Source organism: Protopterus annectens, chromosome 10.part0 (assembly GCF_019279795.1).
Source record: "Protopterus annectens isolate FY-2018-M chromosome 10.part0, PAN1.0, whole genome shotgun sequence".
Taxonomy (NCBI): domain Eukaryota; kingdom Metazoa; phylum Chordata; order Ceratodontiformes; family Protopteridae; genus Protopterus; species Protopterus annectens.
The window spans coordinates 1,714,658,298-1,714,681,418 of NC_056744.1; the positions used below are offsets into that span (position 1 = coordinate 1,714,658,298).

The 23,121-nt window shown below is 39.6% G+C and overlaps 1 protein-coding gene across 1 annotated transcript in view; it reads left to right on the forward strand.

The window, feature by feature from the left end:
* LOC122813952 (zinc finger protein 879-like) overlaps positions 1–23,121 on the forward strand; it is a 104,305-nt gene that overhangs the window by 35,715 nt on the left and 45,469 nt on the right. Inside the window, 1 exon segment of the mRNA XM_044086496.1 lies at positions 18,524–18,650. Within this exon segment, the coding sequence (XP_043942431.1) occupies positions 18,524–18,650 (127 nt within the window).

Below are 23,121 nucleotides of genomic sequence, written 5' to 3' on the forward strand. Positions count from 1 at the left end.
CCACCTGTTTGGCAACAAAGCAGAAGAAGTACTTAAAAAGATGGAGGAAAAAGCTAAATCTATGCAAACTTTAAAGATTTCCTGCAAGTACAGCCTCCCAGATTTAGTAGGCATTGGCCTTCTAAGAATTGGCCTTTCCTGTCTCTTCCAGGCCTTCTCAGTCTAAACCCAGGAACAGCAGACCACCTAGGCCACAGTCTCAAGGTACTCTCAGACCTAAGCAGTGGGGGGCTCCCACTTCCAAAGCTGGAAGTGGTAAGACACCCCCCTATGGTAAACTGTCAAAATGACTTAACCTTAAACCTTCCAAGCCCTGCTCAACTGACTGCTCCTTTAGGGGGAAAGATCGCCCTGCATGAAAAAAACTGGGAACTCATTATCCAAGACAAATGGGTTTTAAATATAGTTTCCCAAGGTTACATATTCCACTTCCACACCTTACCAACCCCAAACAGTTGGCCAGACCAACCCCCAAATCAGTGGGCAGAGGCTCAACAGCAGGGTCTCTCTCTTCTAAGTATCAGGGCTATTCAGCCTGTCCCAGCAGAGGAATGGGGACAAGGCTTTTACTCAAGACTTTTCCTGGTACCCAGAAAAGACAACTCCTGGCATCCTATCCTGGACCTGTCTATCCTAAACACCTTTTTGGTAATCACAAAATTCAAAATGCTAACTCTTCATCAGCTGCTTCCCATGCTAGGCAAAAAAGCCTGGTTGGCAACATTGGACTTAAAGGAAGCTTACCTGCACATCCCAATAAGGGAATCTTGCAGAAAATAACTACGCTTCAGAGCACTATCAGTTCTCTGCACTGCCCTTTGGCTTATCTACTGCACCCAGGATATTCACAAAGTACCTAGCTCCAGTCATTGCATTCTGAAGGCAAAGAAATATTCAAATATACCCATACCTGGACGATTGTCTAATTCAGGCAAAAAGCCAGGACATACTATTAAATCATCTGGCATTTGTAAAGAAACTGCTAACCTCACTGGGGTACACCATAAACAAAATGAAATCTCACCTAGTACCCTGCCAACAAATTGTATTCTTGGGAGCAAGCTTGAATACAACTTCCCAGATGGCCTAACTCACGCCAGAGAAAAAGTTTATTTGACAGCCTACTTCAAACTGTTGGCCACAAAGACCCAGTTATCTGCAAGGAAAATACTGCAAGCCCTGGGGTTCATGGCCTCTTGCATCCTACTAATTCCATATGCAACACTGCATATGAGGAAACTACAATGGTATTTAAAAATCCTATGGTGTCAACATTCTCTGGACCTGGAATCAAGGATTCCTATCATTCCTTGTATAAAGACAGAGTTCCTTTGATGGGCAGAGGCCTGCTACCACAACAAGGGACTGCCATTCACTCTACCCCCTGCCACCCAAACCCTAACAACAGACGCATCAGACTATGCATGGGGGGCTCACTTGGCAGGGCAGTGCATTCAGGGCAAATGGAACCTGAGTCAAATGCACCTACATATCAATCAAAAAGAAATGTTAGCTGTACAAAATTCTCTGACAGCCTTCAAGGACCAATTATTGATAAGGACAGACAACGCCAATGTGATGTGGTACATAAACAAGCAGGGGGGAACCCATTCATACCCTCTCTGTAGACTAGCCATGGCTCTGTGGAACACATCCTTGAGCTACCAAGTGCACCTACAAGCTCAATTCCTGTCAGGCAAGCTAAATTCACTGGCAGCTGACCTAAGTAGAAATCTCATGGACCAACACGAGTGGAAACTGGAACCAAAGATATTCAACAATTTGAGAAACAAATGGGGGATCCCAGAGATAGACCTGTTTGCCTCCCCTCAGAACTACCAATTGGACAAATTCTGCACAAGGACTCCCCACAGACAAGTTTGGAAAGTGGATGCCCTGTCATTCACCTGGGAAAGCCTCTCAATTTATGCCTTTCCCCCTCTGCCTCTCCTCTCGAAAGTTTTACTAAAGATCAAACAGGACAAACCAAGGACAATACTCATTGCACCAGACTGGCCATGTCAACACTGGTACCCCCTCTTGTGCAGTATGTCACTGCTGGAACCATGGCACCTGCCTCAGACCCCTTCCCTGCCGTCCCAGCAGGAGGGCCAGGTTCTGCACCCCCAGCTTCAAACCCTGAACCTTGCAGCCTGGCTAATTACCTGAGCTCACCAATACCATCCCTCAGTAATCAAGTGCTGGATGTCATTCTGGAGGCAAGGAAGCCTAGAACTAGAAAATCCTATGCTGAAAAATGGAAAAGATGTTCCTGGAGCCAAACTCAGGGGATGGACACAACAGTGCCCAGCTTACTGCATATTCTTCAGTACTTAACAGAGATGCTTCACAAGGGCCTTTCCTTCTCTTCTATTAAAATTCATGCCTCTGCCATTTCAGCACATTATAATACAGAGCCACCCCTCTTCTCTCACCCCCTGCTGAAGCAATTCCTCAGAGGGGCCAAAACTTTAAGATCACCCAGGAGAGCCCCTACTCCTGCCTGGAACCTTATCTTTGTATTGGAAAAGCTCACTCTACCTCCTTTTGAGCCAGTTGCATTTGCAGAGTTGAAATTCCTTTCTTGGAAAACAACCTTCCTTCTAGCCATCACTTCAGCAAGAAGTGTGTCTGAATTACAGGCTCTCATGGCAGTGGAGCCCTTCATCATCTTCCATGTAGACAGGGTGTCCCTCAGGACCAATCCTTCCTTCATGCCCAAGGTGGCATCCAGTGTGGCCCTTAATCAGTCCATTCATTTGCCAGCCTTCTTTTCTAGTCCACAGAACAAAGGAGAACAAATACTGCACTCTTTGGACATGCACAGACAACTTAGATTTTATTTGGACAGGACTAAGCCTCTCAGAAAAACTGAACAGCTGCTAGTTGCCTTTGCTGCAGGGGCAGAGGGGAAGGCCATTTCAAAGCAAACCATTTCTAAGTGGATAGGCCATTGCATTCATTTCTGCTATAAGCACCATGGAAAACCTATCCTACAGTGGATAAGATCACATTCCACCAGGGCTGCATCTACTTCCACAGCCTTTCTCAGAGGTGTTCCTGCCAGGGACATCCTAGAAGCTGCTAACTGGAGTTCTGTTCATACCTTCACCAAGCATTACCACTTGCCTATTTTTTCTAAATCCAGACCTGGTTTTGCCACTGCAGTCTTGCAGGGCATAATAGCGGGTCCTAATGCTCTCTAATTGCCTCCTCCCTTCCTTAGTTTTGAGAATCTACCCAAATGTAATGACTGCAACAGTGAAACACAAAGAACATAGTACAGTTGTGTACACTTACCATAAATGTAGATGCTCGAGTGTATTCACTGTTGCAGTCCTGGTTACCCTCCCTCCAGCCCCCTGACTTCTATTGGCTATATCTCTCTTTCTGTTTATTGTATTTAAGCTTTCTGATGTATTTGCTTTTTGTTGGAGGTGTAACCTTGTATATAATTGCTTCCCCTTATGGGGGCACCTGACATTTGGGGCAAGAAAAACTGATGTAATGGAGTCGGCTGCATGCTTTATACCCTTGACTACCTGACACCATGGAAGAAGAGGCAGCAACCGACGCAGGACCCAAGACTTTGATAATCAGGCCGGCTGAGGGCTGCCTGCAAGCAGATAACCCAAATGTAATGACTGCAACAGTGAATACACTCGAACATCTACATTTATGGTAAGTGTACACAACTGTACTTTCTGAACCATTTATCTCACTTTTTCAGCAGTAACAAAAGGCTTTGTAGGACAGTTCAGTAACATTAACAGTTGTTTCAGGGTAAATGATTCAAGTTGAAGCACTTTGTTGAAGATGCATTGCAACATTTTTGCACTAGACATCAGGTATCGCAAAGCTTTTTATATTGGCAGATTACTTAGAGTACACTGAGCTTTTCCTTTAAGATAGTTGTAAGGTGAGTACTGAAGTAATTGGTAGTGTGCTACAGCCATATTGATGGGGTCCATACTATATGTATAGTAATTATGCTTACCTGTTTCATTTAGTGACTAAGTTTGTCAGCTAGGTAAAGGTGATAGACTGGTATATTTACAAATGGGAAGTTTAGGATAGTAAGGGAATCAAAGTGGAACAAAATCCCGGTTTATGTGAGGCAGAGCACCTCGCTGGCCTTGTTCAAGAGGAATCTTGACCAATGGATGGGAGATCGCAGATACACCCCAGGGGTTACCTCAGTGTCACTGCTCGACAGAGGCGCAGCTAAATAATGGGCATAGTTTCTCCAAACTAAGGGGTGGCGTAAGCCACAAAACTATGGGCTAGGCTTATAAATGCCCTCGGGCAGATAGCCTAGTATGAACCTATGAACCTATGAACTGTTTTTTTTTTCTCCCTCCCAAATATTATTATCATAGCTAGATACATTTCTAATTGGCAACCTGTTAAAACCCACTAGACATAAATAAATGTTTTTAGGGTTGACTTTGAAACACTGTCTGGTTAAATGACTTGTTTAATGCCACGAGTAAACACAATTCAGGACTGCAGAATAAAGCTTATTAACAGGTCGTGGCTTTAATCCTGTCCACAAAATCGACAGAAGTTTGCACAGCATGAATTCTTTAGCCTTCTGTTGACTTTTATTCATTCTGCCAGTCCACTGGTGTAAAAGGTCAGGGTTCAAGGTAATAGTAGCAATCTCTAGGTCCAAAAGACATTCCTGAGTTTGTAACTATACTAGTTACTAGCCTATATTGATATGGAATGAAATCTTTCAGCCTTGCTTTAAATTCTGATAGTGAACCTGAGTCCCTCTCAACTCTTAGCTCCACCCTTATGTAAAAAAAACCCCACAAAAATGTTTTTAATACAATAGCAGCATGCGCAACAGGTAGGAATAACTTAATTTTCCTGATATTGAGACTGTTTTAATATTTATTTATTTATTTATTTTATTTTACATTTGTTGACAGGGTTAATCTGGCTGGGCATGAATCCTTTTTCAGAAGAGACCCGGGGAGAAAAGCTCCAAATTGAGTACAAAAATAACACTCAAGTATAGAGATTATACAGCATGGACTAACAAATAAAGTAAGCAATAAAAAATATATAAACAAACTATTTACAGTAATTACATTGCAATCACAGCAGTGATAAACAGCAGCTTTTTACAGTCTAAGCAGTACAATCTGATTAGTCAGAAGTTTTAAATGGAAGCTTAAACATGTAGTGCAAAAGTAAGATTTGAAAAGTGGGTGGGGGTAAGTTGGAGGGGGTTTGGAAAAGCTATAAAGAAAGAGAGGTGGTTGGAAGTAAGAATATATGAAATAAGAATTGAAAAGATGATACAGGAGGTTGATAGTAGAAAAAAAAAGTTTGTGGAACTACAGGAGAGTGGGTAAGTAAAGTAGGAATGTAAGAATAGCTAATAGAGGGGGTAAGGGTATAAAATGAATATATTTTTATGGTGGCTGAGTACAGTGGCAGTGCCAATGATTTTTGAGGTGTTCCTTTAGGTTCATAGGTAGGTACTAGGCTATCTGCCAGAGGGCATTTTAAAGCCTAGCCAGAGTGTGTTGGCTTTCGCCACACTATTGATTAATTAACTGAGCCTCTGTCAAGCAGAGCCAATGAAGTGAACCCAGGGGTGTATTTTCTGTTACCCATCCACTCGTCGAGGCTTCTCTTGAAGAGTGTTAGTGAGGGGCTCTGCCTAATGTAGTTAGGAATTTTGTTCCAAAGCATGGGTAGTCTCTGTGACAGGAATCTATCCCTCCAGCATGTTCTATTTATTGTTGTGGCAAGGTGACCTAGACAATTTACTACTAACAAAGGAGTGCCTGTGGCAACTTAGACTAAATGCTAGTGCCACACCAGGACTGAATGGGCACATCAGCATTGCTAGTATTTTGAAGTACAAATCAATGTGCATATGATTTTGTTTGTATGAACAATTGTGTGTTTTATGTAAAATTATGAAATGTATGTTTTGGTTTTTTAATAATTAACTTTAAACCATTACACATTTAAGTTAGTAACAGAATATACTGTATTATATATGCATCCACAAGGTACTTATATGGTTATTTATTAACATTAATGCTGAAGTGTTGGCTTCAGCATTCATTACATGACTAAATTACTATGTCACTATTGTAACATTTTATTTTACTACTATATTATTTCATTCTACACATGACATTTTTATGATTTTTTAAGTACATTAGTACATACATTTAAATTCACATAGACATTCACTAGTACAATTATCACTACAATATCTATGTAATGCATACAATTACATGTATTTATTTTTATATATATTATCTATGAATTTATGTATTCATGTCTTTTCATTTTCATATTTATATATTTATATATGTATGTATGTAATTTATATATTTAATATTTATTATTCATATATATATATATATATATATATATATATATATATATATATATTTTTATCTATACATATGTATTTATTATTTAATTAATTATTTATTATATTTATCACAATTGCATCTACATATACATATTTTTCATTTAAGTGTATAATATCCTTCAAAAAAGGATATATTATATGTCAGAATATTTTAAAACATTTTAAAACATTGTACTCATTTTCAATATATAAGTACTGTATATATGTATGATATTAACTAAGCTCTGAGCTATCTGTTGTATAGCTTGTCTAAGTAGGTACACACACACATTTATCATTTAGTGTTATGCCCTCCTGCATCGTATTGCATTACTACACATTCTATATAAATTTCATATTTCTTTTAATAACAAATGTTGTAAGTTAAGGTTCAATTACTCAATAAAACATAAGGCGTTGCTTAGCAATTACATGATTATTCAATTAATGCATTTAATTGTATTACTATAAAAGGTTGGTGTCAAGACACTATGTTTGTACTCTGAAGAAACCCGCGTATCTGTGGCGGGTGAAAGCGCTCAGTATTTGTTGTAAAGTTATTTGTTTATTTTTATTTTATCGTTATTTAGTGTGAACAATAAAGCCTCTGGATATCCAGGATATCGCATCTTGATTTATCAATCAATTCTGAGTTGCACATGGCTTTGTAAGTCAGGCAGAGATCACCTCTGAGTAAGCGATATGCCACAGAGTACTGCCGGAGTTTTTTCAGTTAGAATGCATAGGACATATGTTTGAGGCCAGTGATCCTCTTGGTGAGGTGCTTTTGTGGTCTTTCCAGCTGTTGGAAGTGTCTTGTGAGGTACATCCCTAATGGGGCATTGTACTCTATGATGGGTCTAATGAGTGACGAGTAGAGGGACACTATAACCTCTTTATTTCTAGATGTGAACCCCTTAGTAATTAGATGGGCCACATAGAAGGATTTCCTAACTACTTTGGAAATATGAGTTTCAAAGGAGAGATTACTATCTATTTGGGTCACCAGATCTCTTATTACCTCTTCTGTATTAAGGGGGCTGCCACCTATGTGGTAATTCGTGGGTGTTTTGTTTTTCCCAAACGGGATGACTATGCATTTTTTGGCATTTAGCTTGAGACCATGACTTTGACACCAGGTGTCTGTCTCAGTAAGGCCTTTTTGAAGGATGTCTGTGTCAGCTGGAGAGTCAGTTATGGCTCCCAGTTTGCATTTATTGGCAAACTTGGTTAGCCATAGTCCTCCTTTGTTTGCTTGTACTTCTGAGAAATATATGCCAAACAGTAGGGGTCCCAGAACCATGCCTTGTGGGACACCACTTATGACTGGTTTAGAGTCTGATCTGGAGCCCACTATTCTTAACGTGTAAGTTCCGTCTTTAAGCCAGTTGGCAACCCATCTTGTGACGTAGGGGTTTATGTTCAGGCTGGTGAGTTTTTCTTTAATACCCGAGTGAGGAATGTTGTTGAACGCCTTGGCGAGATCAAGGTAGGCTGTGTGAACCACCTTTCCCTCATCTATGGTTTTGGTGACTGTCTCGAAGAAGTCAACCAGGTTTAGTAGGCATGATCTGCCCTTAACAAAGTCGAACTGGGTCGGGTCAAGTGTTTGGAGGTTCCCAATGTCTTTGTTAATGAGTTCCGTGATGATGCGCTCCATAGCCTTGCAGACCAGGCTAGTCAGGCTTATGGGGTGATATTTACCAGGGTCAGTTCTGGCCCCTCCTTTGTGGAGCAGAATAACCATTGCTGTGTGCCATTCTATGGGCACATAGCCTATGGAGAGGCTGAGGTTGAACAGCGTGTTTAGGTGGGGAGTTAGTTTGTTCTGTAGTTCGTGCAAGACGCATCCTGGGACACCATCTGGCCCCATTGATGCTGTGTTTTTGGCTTTTGAAAGGCTGTTTTCACCTGTGCTTCTGTGATTTCTGGGACACTACACTTTTCTGGTATTGTTGTGGGCCCTTTTGAAGGTGAGAGGGAGGTGAAGTTTGCACTGAATCTATCTGCCAGGATGTTGGCAGTATCAGTAGGTTCAGTATATTTTGTGCAATTTTGCACTAGTTCAGTGCATATCTGCAAGTTTAAAGCCGTTTTGAATAGTTTTGTGTTGGTTAGGCACCTTACCTCTTGGGGTAGTTCCAGGTCATAGATGGGTGATAGCTATACAGTTTACATCCAGTTTTGGGTTTATAGATTTGGAGTAAGTTTTGGTTAGAGCTTCTGGGTTGTCTGGAAGGAGAGTAGTAGGAAATAAGTGGTGCTAGTGTTGGACAGTATGATGGTAAGTAAAGGATGGACTGAATAAAGTGGTGCGAGTGTTGGACAGTATGATGGTAAGTAAAGGATGGACTGAATAAAGTGGTGCAAGTGTTGGACAGTATGATGGCAAGTAAAGGATGGACTGAATAAAGTGGTGCGAGTGTTGGACAGTATGATGGTAAGTAAAGGATGGACTGAGTAAAGTGGTGTGAGTGTTGGACAGTATGATGGCAAGTAAAGGATGGACTGAATAAAGTGGTGCGAGTGTTGGACAGTATGATGGCAAGTAAAGGATGGACTGAGTAAAGTGGTGCGAGTGTTGGACAGTATGATGGCATGTAAAGGATGGACTGAGTAAAGTGGTGCTAGCGTTGGACAGTGTGATGGCAAGTAAAGGATGGACTGAGTAAAGTGTTGCGAGTGTTGGACAGTATGAAGGCAAGTAAAGGATGGACTGAGTAAAGTGGTGCTAGTGTTGGACAGTGTGATGGCAAGTAAAGGATGGACTGAGTAAACTGGTGCGAGTGTTGGACAGTATGAAGGCAAGTAAAGGATGGACTGAACAATGGAGAATTGAGAGGGTAGAAGAAGGTGAGGTAGTTCTAACCAATTCATTTGTTTAAGTGAGATGCAGCAATGGGATCTGTAGTTTTGATTTGCTGCAAATCGAGCTATTTTATTGTAGGTGGTTTCAAGCTTGGCAAGAAGGGTAGAGTCAAGATTAGTAAGGATCTGGGAGCCATACATGAAACTGGGTAGGAGGCATGCTTGCGCGAGGGTAATTTTGGCACCAGAGGAAGGGAATTTCTTTGATCTGTAGAGCAGTCCAAGTTTTTGATGAGTCTTTTTGATACAGTTATTGATATGTATGTCAAACTTCAGTTGGTCATCTATGGTGATTCCTAAGAGTTTGGTGCTGGATTCTACTTGTATGGTAGTGTTGTTAAGGGATAGAGTGGAGAAAGTAGATTTGATGTAGGACAGAGTTTTAGGGAGTAACAGTAGCAGTTTTGTTTTTTTTTTTTTGATTGAGAATGAGTTGATTGTCAGTAAGCCAAGATTCAATTGAGTTAAAGGCAGTTTGGGCGGCAGAATGGAGCTTTGAGAGGGAGCTGGCTATAGTAGTAATGGTTGAGTCATCAGCATATTGAACTGGGGAAGTTGAGGCAGAAGAGGTGTACATATTGTTAGTGAAAATATTGAAAAGTGGTGTTCCTAAAATGGAGCCTTGAGGGACACCCATTTGGACTGGTAGAGGTGGTGAGAGTTCGGTCTGCCATCATTTAACTGATTGGGTTCGATTGGAGAGGTAGCTAGAGAACCAAGAAACAGCTTCAGGGGAGAAGTTAAGTTCTTGTAACTTATTTAAGAGGAGAGGATGAGAGAGAGTATCAAATGCCTTGGACATATCCAGAAATAAGCAAGAAACTAGCTTGTGGTCATCCTGGCATGAGAGACTGTGTGGAGAAAGGATAGGAGTGCAGTGCTAGTGCTATGTCTAGGTCTGAAGCCATGTTGTGTAGGAGTTAGAAGGTTGTGCTTGGAAAGATATTGCATGACCTGTTTGTGAACACATTTTTCAAGGACTTTGGAAAGGGGTGTACAGGATAGGAATGGGACGGAAGTTAGAGATATCAGAGGAGTTGCCGCCCTTGTGTATTGGAAGGGTATGAAACTGCTTCCAAATGGATGGGACTTCTCCTTCTGAAATAGAGGGATTTATTGCAATGGATACTGGTAGGGTAAGGGTTGCTGATGCAAGTTGTAAAAAGTTGGGCGGAATTTTATCTGTGGATGGGGAGCAGGGTTTAAAGTTGGTTAGTAAAGTCTTGATGAAGGAAGTTGGCACTGGTTTGAGACAGAAGGAGTTGGAGAGGGATGTGGTTGAAGGAGTATTTGTGACTGAAGGATTTAAAGTAGATGGTGTGTTAGATTTTGATAGCTTGGATATGGTGTCAATAAAGTAGGAGTTAAATAGGGAGGCAATTTCTAAAGGGGTGTTGTCAGGGGATGGGTTAGGGGGAGAAGGATCGCCTGGGTGAAGTATCTGGTTAATTTAGTGCCAGAATTTTTTTAAGTTGGAATTGGTGCAGTAGGAGGGTTATAGTAAAAGTCTTTTTTGTCTTTGTTTATATGTTTCTTTGTTAAGTTCCTTGCTTCTCTATATTTTTGTAGATCTTTAGGAAGTTTAGATTGGGACCAGTTTTTCCAAAGTTTATCTCTATTTTTCATAAGGTTGAGAGTCGTTTTGGACAGCCAGCGTGAGACTGTTGATTTAATGCAAATGGTACGAATGGGAGCTACAGAGTCTAGAATGTTGAGAAAGATAGTGTTGAAGCAAAGGACAGCTTCGTCTAATGGGAGGTATTTTAGAATGTTCCAATCAACTTCAGAGAGGAGGGCATTAAGAGTATCAGGGTCAAAGTTAGAGAGTTTGTGGCAGGTGAAGTATCTGGGTGGCTTTAAAAGTTGGGGAGAGAACCTAGTCACTTTTACAGGAGAGTGGTCACTTAAGCAGTTTGGCATTGCTTGGGGGGTATGGTATTTCAAAGGTTGGGATACTAAAATCCAGTCTATTAATGTATGAGTAATGTGAGAGTTATTAGAATGGGTTGGGTGGGAGATAAGTTGAGAGAAGCCGTACAAGTTAATGTTAGTTTTTGAGTTGTCATTAGTGATAGATAACCAGTTGATATTCACGTCCCCAAGAGTAATGTTTTCATTGTGAAAGTTGTGTGAGAATTAGGAGAGGATATTTTCTAAAATGGGGATATTATCACCAGGGGGTATATAAATTGCAGCAATGGTAACGGAGGTGTGGTCATTAAGTTTGAGATTTGCTGTGATCAGTCCAGCAGGTGCAAAGGATGGGATAGGTTTAGGTAGCAAAGTCAAGGTGAGATGGTTAGCATAAAGTATTGCTACGCCACCTCCTTTTTTGTTAGGGCGGTCTAGGCGTAGTATGCTATAGCCTGGGGGAAGGATGTCATTATCAGGGATATGAGGTTTTAACCAGGTTTCAGTCAGGGAGACAATATTAGGGTTATGATTAGTAATCTAGGCGTGAAGTTCACAGACTTTGTTTAGTATACTGTGAGTGTTGATAGGAAGGGTGTTTTTTTGGTGGGGTGGGGGTGGGTGAAGTAGAGGGGAAGATAGGTCCAGGGTTAGGGTGTATATCTCCAGATAGAAGAAGGGTAGGTAGTAGATGGTAGTACTTTTGAAATGGAATTAGGTAGTAGCAGAGTTTAGGTTTGCTAAGGGAGGTTGAAGGATAAGTAGGAGACAGTTTTATTTTAGGGACTGGAGTGTTAAGAGGAAGGATGGAAGAAGAAATGAGTATAGCGAGATGAGCAGCATGGGAGATTGCATAGGGAGATGAGCAGCATGGGAGATTGCATAGGGAGATGAGCAGCATGGGAGATTGCATAGGGGTATGAGCAGCATGGGAGATTGCATAAAGGGGTATGTAGGAGTTATTGTTATAAGGGAAAGTTTATAGGGATGGGAGGTTAAAAGGAGAAGGAGAGTGAGTGGGGGTAGGAAGAGAACTGGTACAGTAGGAGGAGACATTGTTAGAGATAGTAAGATGCGGTAGTGTATTTAGAGGAAAAGTTATGAAAGAGCAGGGTGGTATGGGCTAAAAGAAAGGGAAATTGGGGATAGAGTTATGATAGAAAGAGGAGTACTAGTTTAAGTAAGGAAGTTGTAATGTTAGTATGGGGCTGTTACATATGCAATAGTAGAGGGTTGGTTTGTGTGACAGGAAGGGGTGGGGGTTGGGTGGAAGGGGAAATGGTGTGGCTAGGTATAAAAGAAATGATATGGGGGTTGGGTGGGAATAGGAGGGGAGCGAAGTGAGCCCGAGCGTAGTGGGGCAGCATCTACTGGAGTGAGATCGCCCACAAAACAGTCAGTCAGTCCCACTCAAGGAGGTCAGGCTAAAGGCAAGTTTCAGCTTTAAAATATAACCGTTTGATACAGGAGGTCAATAACCAGGTTAAGTTGAAAGTATATGCCAGTTTATAATTTAATAAAGAAGAAAAAACATTTGTAAGCCCCCCCCCCCCCAGTAAATCTGTATTAAACTGAATGCAAATTCAGTTCTTTCAGTCTTACTGAAAAAGGTAGACTTTTAAAGGATATGAAAAATCAAAGTTTTTTTTAATTATTTTTAACCTTATATTTGTTTTACTAAGCATGCAAAAACTAATGACACATGTTAAGAGTAGTAGTATATCAGGAGTTCTGTGATAGATTGTTTTTGCCTTATAATCAAAAAAGGCGTATGTACATATTTCCTGTACATGCTAGCAGAATAAAAGTTCTTGCTTATAGCTATTACCACTTCTGTATTACACACAGCTGAGTTAATAATTCGCCTGCTGAATGCATATAGATAATTTATTTGATTTACCAAAATGATGGAACACTTCTTTAGTACTTAAGTGAATGCCAGGCTAATTTGTCCATGCTTACAGTTAGTCAAATGTTTGTTGTAAGAAACGGTGAACTTTATGCTTAAAGCTGGTAAGAAAGTTTTTGAGTCCTCTGTGAGCTTACTTCAGATAACCTCATTCCCACTGGCATAGACAGTAAAGTCATTAAATAAGACTGGCCACAAAATGGAGCCCTTACCAGCTACCTTAAGTTCTGATAACTACCAGTCCTCTCAGTAGGTGTAGTTCAGACACCAGCAGTTTATTCAGTTTGCAGTATATGGATGGATGTTACATACCAACAGCTGATATACTGTTGACTGCTTGAGATGGATAATTAGCATCTGTCTGTATTCAGATCCGTGTTGTACGCATCTAAAGCTGTTGAACAGAACTGGTGCAAGTCAGTCTGACGTGATCAACCTGTAATGAAACTATGTTGCCTTAGGACTATTTCTGCCTTAGCTTATTCTGGTAGGAGTCTCAATAATGTTTTCTCAAAACACTTTACTCAGTATTGAATTCAAAGTAACTGGACAATAGTTTCTGATTTGTTCCCTCTTTTAAGTTTAGGAATGATTGTTGCAGAGTACCATAGCTTGTGCACATGACACCCACAAAAGATCTTGCAGTGATTGTGCCAGAGTATGGCTTAAAATGCAGCAAGTTTCCTAATAAAAATACCTGATAACCCACCTGGATCTACAGCACTATTCATATTCATAGTCAGTAGTGCTTCCTTAAGTAACTCCTCTGAGATCTGCGGAAAATAACTGCTGTACAAATAAATAGCGAGCTTAATAGTGTCATGATGGCCTGAGCCAGTTACAGCATTTATTTCACTTAATCCATTATTAATAACATCATTGTCTTTGACAGTTGTTCCCTTATATATACCTGAATTTGAACACCATTATTATTAATTTTTGGCATAATTGCAGAAAGTAATTTTCTTGCCCTTGATTTTGTGCACCAAATTCTGTTCATATAATGATTTTCTGTTATGTATTTTTGTAGACAAATTTTTGCTGGTTGTATTCAGATTAGTGCCAGTATAAGTGCCAGCTCCATTGGTGTAGGGGGGTAGTGGGATAAAGCCCTGACTATGACCCACGTGATCCAGATTGGACTACTAGTTCCAGAACTTGCTGGAATTAGCATAGGAGAAGGGAGGAGTGAAATAGTTTTGCAAGCTCACCTCTCTTCTAGTGAAGGTGCATTTTTGGCACTTATATCTATTGTGGAATTCCCACTAGAGGCCAGAAATCTCCCGAGTACTGTCTTCAAAGTGGGCAAGGTAGACTTCAGGGGCTACGTCATTAACTAGGCAAGTGACACATATTGCAGGTTAAACCCTATGGCAGTTGTGATCATGCACAGAGGGGATGGGGTCTTAGAGCTGTAAACTCATCTGGCCTTGAATGAGTAACATCCCTATTGTCTGCTGGTCAGCTGTTGTGCATAGGAAAAATAAATAGACAATACAGCCCTTTCGACTTGGGGGGGGGGGGGTGAATGGATTCTATGGTGCAGTGGAAAGAGCTTGATGGTTGCCAAGGCAGAGAGAAGAAAGAAGCTTAAAAAAGTTAGTCCATGCAATGAAGGTTACTTTCAGTAAAGGTTCCACAGTTACTTCTGTCTATTATGCAATCTAAGTACAATTCGACCAATGTAGGGCGACTCTGGATCTAAGTTTGCCATATTTATTGGAGCATATTACTAACAGCCTGTCACAAAAAATCTTTATATTGTTGAATGTCCATTGATTGCTTGAGCAACTATATCATAAACTGCATTATATAAAATACTCTAATTGTTCTCTACATAGACTGCGTTTTGATAGTGAAATTGCAGTTGAACACAGTCATTCAGAACTAGCTAATTTAGGATACCCATAATGGAATCGACAGCATCTAGATGATTAGTAAGTAGGAAGTACTTGACCTTATGGCTGGAAATGTTGCATTATGGGAATAAACAAAATCTGTTGAATTGTTCATATAGTTAAGTTCACATTGTTTAGGAGAACACAGTCATTCAGAACTAGCTAATGTAGGATACCCATAATGGAAACGACAGCATCTAGATGATTAGTCACTAGGAAGTACTTGACCTTATGGCTGGAAATGTTGCATTATGGGAATAAACAAAATCTGTTAAATTGTTCATATAGTTAAGTTCACATTGTTTAGGAGACATATTATGAGACACTCCGTAAGGGAATAATTTAAATCATTGCACAGGTCCAAATCATGATACTCATAAATTCACGATGTAGCTCTTGTGTTTATTTTAGACTTGACTGTTCATAGCAGCAACAATGATTTCATAAGTAGTACTACTCACTAAGATGGTAGATTTAAAATCTATTATTTGTACAAATACATACTCTACTAAAGTTATGGTATCCAAAATAATTACCATAGACAGTAGAGAGTTATCTGGCCCAAACCATATCTCCATGACAACGAGTTAAGTATCATCCTGAAATAAAACGAATTAAACTATATTGTACAGCATCAGCAGTATGTACCTTAATCACTTTAGTCAACTCATCGCAGTTCTCCCCCCTCCCTAGTGCACACATGGGCTTAGTGAACTGAAGCTTGGCCATCAGATCTCACTCCCCCATTCTGTCCCATCCCTAGTGCACACATGGCCTTAGTGACCATCTCTCTCAACCTCTTAGTACAAAAAATCTAGACAAAGGCATAAATTATGGGGGGAAAATGGCCCAAAAATAGGGACACATTTAAATATTGCTCTTGTCAACTTAGAAAGTTGCTAGAATATTAGGTTTTGCATTGCCATGCATTTTCTGAAGGATGTGAAGTCTGAAGCTCAAATATCTGCCATTATTTAGTGACTTCGATTCTCAATTAATTTCCAGAAAACCACAAATTTTATGAGGATCAGACCAAAAATATGAGGCAAAAATGTGGACATTCTGTTAAAATCTGGACAGTTGAGAGGTATGTTAGTGACCATCAGCTTGGCCTTCAGATCTCACACCCATTCACCTTTGTCTGACTCACAGTGCATCAAAAGCTACCTCGTCTATGCTTTAGCCCTCAGATGGCCCTCCCTCACCATTGCATGGTGTGGATTCAGTGACTAGTAGTTTATCCCTGTTATCACACCCCACTCACTTCTCTGTTGGTACGTTTCATGGGCTCAGTGACCTATAACCCAGCTCTCTGTTCTTATCTTGTTCATGTCTCTTCCTGTGCTAGTTCATCATGCATTTCCCTGTAGTTTAGCTCTGCATCCTGATCTCACTTGTCCCTTGTAACTGGTAGTGCATAGCGCAGGACCGCTGTCCCATATTCACCATCATTCCTTTTCCTACTTTTATTTTCCTTGTTGGAGCACGTCACCAAACCAGTACCCTGTAGGTTGGTCACCTGTCCTCATCCCATTCTCTGTCTTCTTGTAACCATCACATAACAATGGTGCATCGCCCCATAGGTTGGTCACCTGTCCTCATCCCATTCTCCATCTTCTTGTAACCATTACATAACAATGATGCATCACCCTGTAAGTTAGTCACCTGTCCTCATCCCATTCTCTGTCTTGTTGTAACCATTACATAACAATGGTGCATCACCCCGTAGGTTGGTCACCTGTCCTTATCTCTTTCTCTGCTTCCTGTAACCATTACATAACAATGGTACATTGCCCCGTAGGTTAGTCACCTGTCCTCATCCCATTTCTGTTTTGTTTCTAACCATTACATAACAATGGTGCATCACCCCATAGGTTGGTCACCTGTCCTCGTCCCATTCTCTGTCTTGTTGTAACCATTACATAACAATGGTGCATTGCCCCGTAGGTTAGTCACCTGTCCTCATCCCATTTCTGTTTTGTTTCTAACCATTACGTAACAATGGTGCATCACCCCATAGATTGGTCACCTGTCCTCGTCCCATTCTCTGTCTTGTTGTCACCATTACATAACAACGGTGCATTGCCCCGTAGGTTAGTCACCTGTCCTCATCCCATTCTCTGTTTTCTTTCTAACCATTACATAATAATGGTGCATCACCCCGTAGATTGGTCACCTGTCCTCATCCCATTCTCTGTCTTGTTGTAACCATTACATAACAATGGTGCATCACCCCGTAGGTTGGTCACCTGTCCTCATCCCATTCTCTGTCTTGTTGTGCTCATTACATAACAATGGTACATCACCCCGTAGGTTGGTCACCTGTCATTAGATTACTTTATTCTTCCTTCTTTCATGCTGCCCAATGCAGAACAAACCTACAAATAAGAGAACTGCTACTGCTGGCGTATATGTTTCCATTCCTTTCCACTGAACTTTCAGTGGTGACACCGTGCTCTTTTCTTTAGCCATTTACTGCACGTGACCTACCTCATTTTAGCTCCACTATTGTGCTGCATGTTGTTGTTGTTCAAACCTTTTTAATTTATGTTAAAGAGACTGGACATTTTTTTTTCTAATGTTTGATTTCATTATCCTTCAGTATTAATGTAATGATTCCAGGCATTTATTCACTGGGGTGAGGGGGCGGGACCAGTTCTATTCTTTCAACATTTTAATTAAAATGGCCAGATAGTGTGACATCTCTTCATAGATCAAACTTCAGTCTGATTCACTGACATCACTATCATTGTAAAATGCTGTTTAGTATATTAGAGATGACATTTTGTGATTGGTGTTCCTTTCTTAGTCCTACCTTGATATATAGTCATTTATGAGTAAGTTATATTAAGCCCTGGAGTTCATGGGAGTAAGTGAGCGTTACTCCCACTGAAAAAAGACAAGTTTTTGAAGTTTTTCTCCAGTTCTGTCTTGACGGTGCTTTTTCAGTGGTGTCTGTTATTGGTTTAAAACTAAAGGCACAAACAAACTGAAAATAACAAATAAATAGACTAGAGGCTTCCACAGACTGACTACGAAGGTTTAATAGGATAAATCCACAAGGTCAAACACGAAAGTAAAATCAGGTACTTTAAGCGCTTTTCGTTTGTTCAAAGGAACAAACTTCTTTAGAAGTGAGTTACTACAACAGCTGCAAGAGTTTTTTATGTACTGTTTGTTTAAAAGGTATAATCAATTACAATTTTCCCGCACTTTTTGAGTTCAAATTGCTTGCAGCTGTTGTAGTAACTCACTTCTGAAGAAGTTTGTTCCTTTCAACAAACGAAAAGCGCTTAAAGTACCTGATTTTATTTTCGTGTTTGACCTTGTGGATTTATCCTATTAAACCTTTGAAGTCAGTCTGTGGAAGCCTCTAGTCTATTTATTTGTTATTTTCTGTTATTGGTTTGACAGATGTCAGGGTGTCTGTTTATACTCAGTAGTCACACGTTCACAGTATTAACAAATTTTAATGTGCTTTATAGGAAAACTGCACACATTATGTTACATGCAGTACAAGGTTGGATCAAAAATGTGCGTCTTTTTTAGGTACCAGAAACATTTGAAGATGTTGCTGTCACTTTCTCAGAAGAGGAATGGAAGATATTAAGAAAACAAGACAAGATGCTTCACAGGGAAGTGATGGTACAGAACTATGAAAACCTGATTTCAATGGGTAAGTGCACTATCATATTAGGAAATTAGTTTTTGTTCCTGACTTATAAATGTCATGTTAAAATGTTGTGCAAAAAATGTTTTAACTGTTTATCTGCTTGTTCATAGGTTCATAAGAGATTACTAGGCTAACTGCTTAAGGACCCTTACAAGCCTAGCATAACCCGATTTTACCCAATATATGGCCCCTAGGGGCAAGAAGATAGCATGGATTTGGACCTGTGCTTTGATTGTCTTACAGCAGGACTATAATATCCTTGAATCTGGATGCCATATCTTTACTTATACATTATCCCACATATTTATTTGTTAATTCATAGTATATCCATTCCAACAATGATCCAGGCCACTGTAATAAGGTTAAATAAATCATGTAGGCAGCTTAGACTATCTAGCACAGAGCATGTATTTTTGGAAGTGGAATGAAACAAGGACTTGGAGGGAGGGAGGCACTAGGAGAAAAATGTACTCCGCTCTACAGAGTAACTAGATGTCAGGACAAAACTATGGCTACGGGAACATTGAAACTGAAAAGTAAATTATATTCCACAAATATATAATTTGAACTTGGAAAATATTCTGTCCTTTATCTCATTTTTAGATTGGCCTAGCACAGGAGATAACCTCCTGCACCTGCTCCAAATAACCACCTGTAACTTAAAATAACACACTTGCAGGTGGGACTCATATTCATGCACTATACAAGTGTACAAGGTGAACATGTAAAAAGTGCACATCAGGAGACCATCAAGGACCTCACCCTAATTTCCCAAATGTCCAAAAATGCCATCTGGTTAAGGAGTTTGTTCAGAGTGGCAGAATGGATGTTGGAGGGAATCAAACTCTGAACCACAGGAACTGGGTCATTAACAGCTCAAAGACTTAATCCTCTGCACTAGTGATAACTATATCTTTGTTTTGATATTAATTGATTTCTTCACTGTCCATATTCTGTATTCTTTTAACAGTTTTATTTTTTGCTAATATCCAATATCCTTAATTGTGCAGCGGTTAGCGTTGTCGCCTCACAGCAGGAGGTTCTCCGGTTCGATTCTCATCTGGAGCACCTTTTGTGTGGAGTCTGCATGTCCTCCCTGTGGTCAAGTGATGTTTAAAGGCATGCAGGTAGGTGCGTGCGTGAATGGATGTGCCTTTGTTGAAGGTTGGGCGTCGGGCTGGCACCTCAGCACTGTGAAAATCTACTGCCAATCATAAGTGGACCGGCGTTCCGCTGTGGTGACCCCTAACCGGGAAAAGGTGAAAGACATTACTTTTACTATCCAATATCCTTCGTACTGATTTCAGAATGCCTGTGCTAAAATTCCATTTCTTTAATATTTCATGCTTCTCATTGGATTGCCCACATAAATGCAATGGTGCTAAATATACTACTAAATTAATTAGTTACTGATCAACTGAATCACTTATGATTAAAAAAACCCTCTTTTTACTGTATTTAATCTTGATTCACATATTACCAAAAAAGTCATCTTCAATCATTTTTTTTCCATTTTGACCAGAACCTTATATTTGTCCACATTTCTTGTTTAAGAAGATGAGAGACAAGGGCTGATGACATAGTTATTCCCCTTACATTTTAGAAAAACAAAAAGCAGCAGGAACAGCAGCAGTGTATACCAAAGAAAAATGTAGATCAAAAACACCTAAAATCAGGAGAAAACCAGGCCTTAATTCACTATTCATCAAAGGCGACTTCATCAGAAATACAACTCACTACTACAAGTAGTACTCAAGTGAGATTATCTCTAGAAGGGAGAATGATTTTCCTCCCATTTTTGGTAAAAGGTTTCACAAAAAGAACATACACAGATGGTGTAGGTCCAGGCAAACCTAGGTTTTGTTTGGACATGAGTTTTGGATAACAACCAGATTCATAAAATTATTAATGATAACTGGAAAGTCGTTTTAGGTAATGGTGACCTAGTAAACATACTGGGTGAGGTGCTTTGTTTTGTGTACAAGAAAAATTGTAACATCAAGGATAAAAAATAAAAATAAATAAAATGTTGGAGAGGGGACATGCTTCCCATTGTTTAAGAGTAAACAATAGAGGTATGCATAAGTGTATGGGATGTAAAGTATGTAGGTACAGTCACACTGGTTCTTATATTTTTTTGCAACACCATGATTTCAACATCACTGTTCCAGATAGACTAGATTGTGGTAGTGAAGGTATTGTCTATTTGGCTATGTGTAGTGGATGTCTGGCGTTCTATGTGGGAATGTCCACTAGAAGTTTGAGGACATGTATTCTTCAACATTTGTACGATATAAGAACAAAAAATATCAACAACGCCTTGTACAAACATTCCACTACATGCATCAATTTGAAAAAGTTCACCTTCTTGGTTCTTGAGTCAGTGAACAAGGACATTAGGGGAGGTGATTATAGGAATAAAGTAAAACACAAAAAAGCAGTATGGCAACTGAGACATACTTCTTATTTACAGCCTGGGCTGAATGACAATATAAAATGTTTTTTTTAAAAAAACAGAAAAGTTAACTTTAAAAATAACGTTTTTACTTAGATGCATTTTTTACTGCAAACAGAAGTTTATGGGATTAAGTTAATTGATGGTTCACTTTAACTGAATAATTGTTTTATGAGTTGAACAGCTTGTCACACAATTTATTGTTCACTTGCTGACAGTATTTTATGTGTGTTTTTGTAGTAGTGAGTTGTATTTCTGATGAAGTCGCCTTTGACGAACAGTGAATTAAAGACCTAGTTTTCTCCTGATTTTAGGTGTTTTTGATCTACACTCCCCTTACAGTTTACCAGAATTACACTTTCTAAATCGCGGTCTGTACATTATAATCATCTTTAACTTATGTGATGTTATTCACCTCAACACTCTTTGTAATAAAGTATATCAGCTCTGTGTTCTTCATCTGTTAAATCTGTTGTAAACTGCATAAATACTTATTTTTATACTGCTTACTTTGTTCTGTAAAGACTCCGTCAACAAAATGTAAATAAATGAAGTAGTATATAATTTAACAAATGGCCGCGGTCGTGCAGCGGTTAGCGTTGTCGCCTCACAGCACGAGGTTCTCCCATTCGATTCTCAGCTGGAGCACCTTCTGTGTGGAGTCTGCATGTCCTCCCCGCGGTCGAGTGATGCTAAAGACATGCAGGTAGGTGTGAGCGTGCATGGGCGTGCCTTCTTTGAAGGTTGGGGGTCGGGCTGGCAACTCGGCACCGTAAAAATCCACTGCCAATCATGAGCGGACTGGCGTTCCGCTGTGGCAAACCCTAACCGGGAAAAGCTGAAAGACTTTTCAGTTATATATAATATAACTAATTATTAGACATTTTAGCCTAATATTTAGTACAGGAAAATTACATCTAAGCAAAATATGTTTGGAGCTTAAGGAGAATCATATTTTGAATGGAATTAGTTTGAAGGTTTGAGGAATGAAAGCATAATCCACAGAGCAGTGTGATTCATAATGCATAAAATGTCTGTATACTTTAATTCAAGACCACGGCACCTTGGTGTATCTTCTTAGTTTCAGGTACTGAATTCTTGTAATTAGTATATATAGGTAGTGGTGATGCAGGGGGCAACCCCTACATTATAACGTGCTACAGATGTTGGTCTGTTGAGACTTGTGGTATATAATTACAATAGTAGTAGATTAGATAGACCTGATTTAGAGCTCTTACATAATCTGGTAGGTCCATTATTTGTAAATTGTCACTTTATTCACTTTTCACAAGTATACACATGGGCTTGTATTTAATAAATGACATGTTAAGGGACTGAAATTGGCTAACTGAGATCGAGTCTCATGCTATGGCAAATTGCTGGGCAATTTTTTAAAACAATTTGTATTTCTTTTTGTCAAAGTTGTATCCTTATGCTACAACAAAACTCTTTGGTGGAATAACAAAAAAGTAGAAAAAATAAAAAAAAAAAGAAACAGCACTGGAAAGAATATGAAAGTTTCCCAAATGCTATTCATTTTCTGAATTTCTAGACCACTTATGTTACTTTCATGATAGTTTTAAACATCAGAAGAGTAGACATGAAGACTCCTTATCTTGTTTTTTAACTACTGATTCTAGGTTTTTTTTTACACTTGTTACTCTCACTCTAGAAAACAGCTGATTAAAACTAATGGTTATGTTGTCATTGATCATACGTTTACCATCAAAACTTACTACAAATTATTTTCTTTGATCTTCAAAAACAGTTATGAGTGGAATGACTTTGTGGCATTTCCTGATATTGTCCTTCTCTGAATGCAGAATGGATTAAGGCTTACATTGCATTACATTTGCAGAAAGAGATAATGTGTTTGTCTAGTCTGCCATTTAAAGTACCTTGAATTCTGTGCACTTTAAGCCTAAACTCTAGCTCTTTTCTTGATGATAATGTAGGCAATTTTCTGAGTTGGCATCTGGTAATTACGTTGCATTTGTATTCCAGAAATATCTAGAAACT